We start from the raw sequence: 7,607 nt of genomic DNA on the forward strand, positions 1-7,607 counted from the left end.
TCCCCATAGCAGTGCACAGATCCCCCTCCCCATAACAGTGCATCATCCACAGATCCCCCCCCATAACAGTGTGTCATCCACAGATCTCCCATTACACCGGCCACATCAGTATTCAGACTATTCATTAACTGGCAGTAACTTTTACTTGAGCTTTTAAATCAGCTCTATGATCTTTATTACCTTACAATGAAGCTCCGGTAACAGGCAGAGCGGGCGGCGGCGTAACGTCACTCACTCGCGTGATGTGCCTGCTCCGCCCACTTTATGAATGAAGCAGGCGGAGCAGGCGCGTCACGTAGGTGACGTTATGCCGCCACCCGCTCTGCCTGTTACCGGAGCTTCATTGTAAGTTAATAAAGATGCGCTGATATAAAGTTGAAGTAAAGGTTACTGTTAAGGTCCCGCAGGCATAGCGCCTGACCGCCCGCCCCGCGTAGCAACGAATCGGCCGATTATTCGATAATGGGATTCGTTGACAAATATTATCGATAACTTTGATTAATCGTTGCAGCCTTATCTAATGCCCACTGTTAATCTTTTTAATGACGTAACTGGTCGATAAGTATTGAAGAAGATGGGTCGGCACTGCTTTTTGCCCGTGGTGCACGTGTCCAGGGAAGGTGTCCCACTAGTATATAGCGAAGAAGGACCGGCACTCACTTTCTTGATGATGAGAAGAGACGTTTATTCAATGCATAACGGCATCATCAGTGAATAGATTCGGCTGAAGCCTGAGCCTTGCAGTTTAAAAAAGGTTCAGACTTGAGCCGAAACTATTCACTGATGATGCGATTATGCCTCGATTAAACGTCTCTTCATATCATCAAGAAAGTGAGTGCCGGTCATCCTTCGCTATATAACTGGTCGATAAGACATAAGTCTTCGTCTCATAGTAAAGTTGAACATTAAGCCCAGTATTATATGTTCTGTCGATCCTGGGGAAGTCAGAACAGAAGAAGAGGATAGAACTATAAAGCTGAATTACCTGACTGTTTAGCAGTCTTAAAACTGCATCAACTTTGTCGTCTTTAGGCCTACAGACTCGAGCCATTAATCCTGAAGCACTACAGCAACATCTCACCTGTCCAGATCCACTCCTCCAACACCACAAATCCCATCCTCTACAAGCACGTGAGACCGTGTCTCATCAACCCGTCCAAAGATACTACCTCAATGTCCGATACAGAAAGCATACCGAGCCCAAGCACTTCACCGGTTCTGCCTCGAAGACACTATGGAGAGTCCATAACCAATATAGGCAAAGCAAGTATATTAGGTAATTGATTTGGTTAGCTCTCCGTGTTTGTGCCGAAAATTGTAATTCTACTTTTTTTTAAAGTTCATCCTACCTGTTTACTGGTTTGGGTATCTAGAGAATTTTAATTTTATTGATCACCTATACAGTCCTAAAGACCCACATTTGTACAGATTTCATGGCAAGATGTCATTGCGGAAGCCAGCCACTAGATGGCGGCAGCGTTTCAGGATTTGTTCATTGTGGGTCTTGTCTCATTCATCCATTCAGGTGCAGCAAGCATTGGAAAAGGACTGGGGGGAATGTTATTCTCAAGATTTGCACGTTCTAGTGCAACCACATCTCAAGGTTATGAGGTCAAAGACTCCGCTGATGGGGAAGACAAAAAGTCAGTACAGAGTCAGAGTACTGCGACATCCCAAAGCATTCCACACAGCATCTCAGGCTCGCTGGACACAGGTAACTTGTATGACTGAGTAATTCCTCATCTACTTGTTAGTAGGGACTTTGTCATAAACTCTGAGCAGTCATACAGCGTTTAAAGGGGTTGTCCCAACATTACATGTCATTGTATACATCAAAAATAATCTAACAAGTACACATCTGCTTACTGATCTGAACAAAGCCGGAAATGCATGTTCTGTAACTCTCCCCACTGCGAGGTATCTACATATTAATCGTCTGTACACCGAGGATCAGCCGGTAGGTGTAGCTTGCTGCCACGCTCGTTAGGGAAGGTGAAGGAGGCTGATTCTGCCCAGAGACAGTCTTCAGCAGCACCAAAACGGGACACATGGAGTCCAAAAAATGATGAAATCAATTTTTTATGTTAGATGTTTTAAGTCACAGACTGCATTGATGCATGCTCAAAAATGTATTTATACCTAATATTGGTTAGTTCCTTTTCATGTCGGAGTGGAAGGAATTGCTTTAAGAGCAATCAGCAATCAGCTTTTTGTATGTACAGGACCAGGATAAATAACCTCATCTCATAGATGCATAGATTTATAGTCCCCGCCAACCACCTTGAAATACATATTGCTATAAATTTGGTTGTAGATGAAAGGGAGGGTGGGGATGGATCGGCGCCTAAAGGAAGCATTTTTGCTAATAGCATTATATCCACCAGCTGCTTCTTAAGGCATTTTATACTTTTTTTTTTTTTTTTGATAGGTCATCAGTATTTGAAAGGTGGGGGTCCGACACCTGGGATCCCTGCCGATCAGCTATATGAGAAGGCACCGGTGCTCGTAGTAGCGCCACGGCCTTCTTTCGTCTCCCTAGGACAGGTGACATCACGTTCATCAGTCACATGTTCTAGGCGCAGCTCAGCCCCATAAAAGTGAATGGGGCTGAGTGCAATACCAGGCACAGCCACTATCAAATGGATGGCGGTGTGCTTGGTAAGCAGAGAGAAGGTTGCGGTGCTACTGTGAGTGCCAGTGCCTTCTCAAACAGCTGATCGGCGGGGGTCCTGGTCCCCCACAGATACTGATGACCTAGCCAGAGAATAGGTCATTCGTTATAAAGTCTCGACAAACCCTTTTAACCATACTAGAAGAAGTTAGTAAAACACATATTCCAGGGTCTCCTGTTAGGACAAGGGAGCCTCATCCATCACTGCGATGCAGGTAATTACCATTTGCTTGTGTAAAGCATTCCTCCGTTCTTGTATTTCTATTCAGAGCGATTCCTGCACAGGCTGGCTGCTGTAGTAGTTTGCATTACGTACTACATAGGCACCGCGTCACCCCATTGTTATCCTCTGCCTGTCCCTCTAGTAAAGGAAATGATCTCAGCCCTTGGACAGACACCAATATTGTAAATGCAGATCATTTGTCCAGACCGTTCTGCATGGACGTCTTCAATAAGAAAGAGACAAGTGAAGAATCCAATTCCCAGCTTCTTTATAGATTCTGAAGGGCCATTTTCACTTATGATTTTTTTTTTGTAGCTTGACAGTATTTCCAGTTTTTGCACACGTGACCATTGCTTATGCATAGTCACTTTTAAGGGTTGTCTCATTTCAGCAAATGGCATTGATCATGTAGAGAAAGTTAATACAAGGCACTTACTAATGTATTGTGGTTGTCCGTTTTGACTCCTTTGTTGGATTCATTTTTCCATTGCGTTCCATTGCTACGACCAACCTAAAATCCAGCAGCTGTGGCCGTGCTTGCACACCAGAAAGCTTTTTCCTAATAGTGTGCAAGCATGGCCACCACTGATGGATTGCAAGGGTGGTCATAACTAGGGATGAGTGGTACCTTGAGTTCGGGAAATGTTTTTTGTACAGTACAAATTAATTTTATGAAGTTGTAGCACGAAGTCTCGCGAGACTTCGCTAAGCAATAACTTTGGCTCATCGGAGCCAATACATTCTAATACTGTACGGAGTTCCTGCTCCGTACAGTATTAGAACTAAGTTTTATGCAAGTCGATTCGCTCATCCTTAGTCATAAGCCTGGAAACGAGAAGTGTATAATGTAATGGAAAAATGAATCAAGCCAGCACAGGAGGCAATATGGGCATTCACAATACATTAGTAGGTGCTTTGTATTAACTTTCTCTACACGATTAATGCCATTTGCTGAAGTGAGAGAACCCCTTTAATGTCATTGAACCATTGCAGTGTGATTCTGCTATATTATACATCTTTAATATGGTACCTGTAGTAATATATGGCCCTATACCTTCTGATTTTATACTGAGGCACATGGTGGTACGTTCCATTGTGTGCCATATTATGGTATGGAGGTTTTCTCCCATAGTCGAACCTAGAAGCTTTCTTGGTAGGTACGAATATGGTGGTTGACGAGAAGACTGAACCATATGGCATCCATGTGCCAACATACAAGCTCTATACACAGAACTGCCAGTAGAAAATTTAACTTCTTGAGTACCATCAAAGGCTTGAGGCATCTACGTTGGCTTTCTTCCTTCATTGCAGTCTCCTGTACCATTTCCCTCCAGACACATTAGACCTTGGTTGTCCAAACACTTGTGTTTGCCATACTTAATATGTGCTACCCATAGAAGTCAGTAGCTGTAACTGGAAGGGTTTATACAGTGTACGAGTGTGCGTTCAGCTTAAAGAGGACCTGTCGCCACTCCTGACCGGCCTGTTTTTAATAGCTTCATGCATTCCCTGTGTAATAACAATTCTGGAGCATCTATTCTTATGACTCTGTTATGCCGTTCCATAATTATTTCTACTAGAAGTTATGAATGAACTACTAGCAGTCTGCAGTAAGGGTACAGAGGGGTGGTAACCAGTTGGGTGTGTGTCCCTGCACAGACTCGCTCTATCCAATCAGTGCTGCCATTTTCAGACTGGTTACCTCCCCTCTGTACCCTTACTGCAGACTGCTAGTAGTTCATTCATAACTTCTAGTAGAAATAATTAAGGAATGGCACATCATGGAGTCACAAGAATAGATGCTCCAGAATTGTTATTACACAGGGAATGCATGAAGCTATTAAAACGGCCATGTCAGGAGTGGTGAAAGGTCCTCCACTTTGGACAATCTCCACTTGTTCTTTGACAATAAGTTGATCACAATGTGACCCACAGTTGAGATCCCTAGCAATCCGCTAGAATCCCTACATCCCCACCACAGGAGCCTCTACGTACCCATCAATGGACAAGTCCTCCGGGGAGAGGCACTCTCTTTGTAGCTGCTGTAAATTATCAATGAGGATCCTGTTAACTCAGAATTCCAGAGGTTATCCAGGAATTTGAGATTGATGACCTGTCCTCAGGATAGGTCATCAATATCAGATCAGCGGGGGTCCGACCTCCGGCTCCCCCGCCAATCAGCTGTTGGGAAGAGGCCGCTCCACTCGGCTTAGCTCCCGTGAGTGCTGCAGTCTCTTCACACCACCGTACATTGGATTGTGCCTGAGCTCAGACCCCATTCACCTGAACGAGACTGAGCTGCACCCAGGCCATGTGACCCAATGTACAGTGATGTCACTGGCGTAGGAAGTGACCTGAGCGCTTCTGCCTCTTCCAACAGCTTCCAGGCCCTCCACCGATCTGATATTGGTGATCTATCCTGAGGATCAGTATAAAAAAAAACTGACAGCCCCTTTAATAGAATGTATGGAGAAAAAAAACGTTTTCAAAGTGGACAACCCCTTTAATTGTCGAATGCGTTACTATATAAATAAATGATATGACGCTATGGGAGTGAAAGCAGCGGCAGCAGATGCCAAAGTTATGATCGTCACTCGCTGCCATGAATTCACAAGCCCATGAACTTTGGATGCTCCCTGTTTCAGATCTGGTCCATCCAGTTTCAGACAGACATTGCGGTGATAACCAGATGATTATTTTCTGGTTTCCTAAGCACGTTGTGCACGTTTAGCCCCCCCTCCGCCAGGCAGACCTGCGAAGGGCAGCATTATCAATGAGGATACCTGCTTTCCATCACTGGCTGTCGGCCCTTGTGCTCTCTGGCCTCTGCTGTTCTGCTCCGGTCCCTGGATGTGAACTCCCATCATGACAAATAGTCCCATAACGCAAGGGAAGCAGGTCACTGCAGCTGCCAGCGATTGCCGGCAGCAGTGCCAAACCAGAGTTTAACATCCAGGGACCCGTGCGGAGCAGTAGGATCCAGTATCAGGAAGCAGGTAAGTATGCTTCTTTGCGCAGGTCTGCGCCCCCCCCCTTACTGTGCACAACCCTTTTAATGTCATTTTTACCAAGGTGTATGCGCCAGTTCAGAATTAAAGAGTAATATCAATCACTTCAGATTATACTGGAAAAATCTCTTTTATATACCGGACCGCAGGATCAGACTACACAGGGTTTGTTTGTAGTCTGTTACCATGGAGACTCATAGGAGCTGTACATGCAAAATGATGATTTCAGAGAATGCCTACACGATTTACGGTTATGTAAATTATAATACGAACCTAAAATGACTATATGATCGTTATTTTCTCTTTTATACTGATCTTCCAGTGGACTTGGAGCACCGGATTGACTTTGAGCTGCGAGAAGGGCTGGTAGAAAGCAGATACTGGTCAGCCATGACCTCGCACACGGCATACTGGTCCTCCATGGACGTGGCGCTCTTTCTCCTAACGTTCTTGTACAAAGATGGCCAACTGGACGAAGAAGACAAGCTAGGTGTAGATGAACTATAGTGGGCCACTTGCTCTAAACCAGTGTTCAGCTGGTGGACTGGCAGACTGTATGAGGCATTGAATGTTTTCGTTTTTGTTCCTAGGACGCACCTTAATTATTATAATTTACTTCTTATCCGTTCCTTTAACCCCCCCCCCCCCTCCCCATTGTTCCCATACATAACAGCAATAGAGACCCCTCCATAGTTGCCTGATGCAGCACGTAGTATGTATATGCGAGTGCCTAATCTCCTCAACGTCTCTTTAGGTGACCTATAGGCGTTGCGGGAGGAGACCAGCGCGGTTCTGCCGCCCGGCGATGGTGTGAGACGTTGTCCGGAACGCGTTTGACTCTGCATTAACCTAATGAGCTATTCAGGATTGTGTTCTAATAAAATTAAGAAAACTTCAGACTAGCGTGACCTAATTCTAGCTTATTAATACCTCTCATTAGTCTTATTTAATTTATTATTATTATTATTATTATTATTATTTTAATTTTTTTTATTACTTTTTTTTTGGAGCCAAGAACCATCATTATTTTCTACATATTTTGGAGTTTATTTCCCAAAATACATATCTTTGTACTAAAATAACTGTGGACACTGGCGCACTCTTCAGTAATATTTTCATTATAAAAAGTCAATAAATCTTTGTGGTTTCACATACAAGAGTGTGGATGGAATTCTTTAGGAAATGCTGAGAATGTGTCGTAGCAGCTACTGATATGTGATCCTCGCGCGGGGGGGGGGGGGGGGGGGAATGCATTATAGAGACCCCCAAATATTAGTGTCAACATCTGATTTTAATTAATGGAGTATGTGGCCTCGGATTTCAGGCCAAGCTGAGCTTTGTAGAAGAAGTTAAGACATTACATAGTAACATAGTACATAAGGCCGAAAAAAGACATCTGTCCATCCAGTTCGGCCTGTCATCCTGCAAGTTGATCCAGAGGAAGGCAAAAAAAAAAAACTGTGAGGTAGAAGCCAATTTTCCCCACTTTAGGGGAATAAAAAATTCCTTCCCGACTCCAATCATACAATCAGAATAACTCCCTGGATCCCCGACCCCTCTCTAGTAGCTATATCCTGTAATATTATTACACTCCAGAAACACATCCAGGCCCCTCTTGAATTCCTTTATTGTACTCACCATCACCACCTCCTCAAGCAGAGAGCTCCATAGTCTCACTGCTCTTACCGTAAAGAATCCTCTTCTA

At 44.2% G+C, this 7,607-nt stretch overlaps 1 protein-coding gene across 7 annotated transcripts in view; it reads left to right on the forward strand.

Moving 5' to 3' along the window:
* The window catches only part of DDHD1 (DDHD domain containing 1), a 33,369-nt gene extending 26,313 nt beyond the window's left edge, over positions 1-7,056 (forward strand). For 4 of the 7 annotated variants that reach the window (XM_040411484.1, XM_040411487.1, XM_040411489.1 and 1 more), the window contains 3 exons: positions 1,033-1,276; positions 1,526-1,714; positions 6,216-7,056. In XM_040411484.1, the coding sequence (XP_040267418.1) occupies positions 1,033-1,276; positions 1,526-1,714; positions 6,216-6,409 (627 nt within the window). In that variant the 3' untranslated portion in view covers positions 6,410-7,056. The remainder of the gene's footprint in view (positions 1-1,032; positions 1,277-1,525; positions 1,715-6,215) is intronic. The other 3 variants (XM_040411486.1, XM_040411488.1, XM_040411491.1) reach the window with 1 other exon arrangement.
* Positions 7,057-7,607: the final 551 nt, after the last annotated feature.

The sequence above is a fragment of the Bufo bufo genome, chromosome 11, assembly GCF_905171765.1.
Source record: "Bufo bufo chromosome 11, aBufBuf1.1, whole genome shotgun sequence".
Classification (NCBI taxonomy): domain Eukaryota; kingdom Metazoa; phylum Chordata; class Amphibia; order Anura; family Bufonidae; genus Bufo; species Bufo bufo.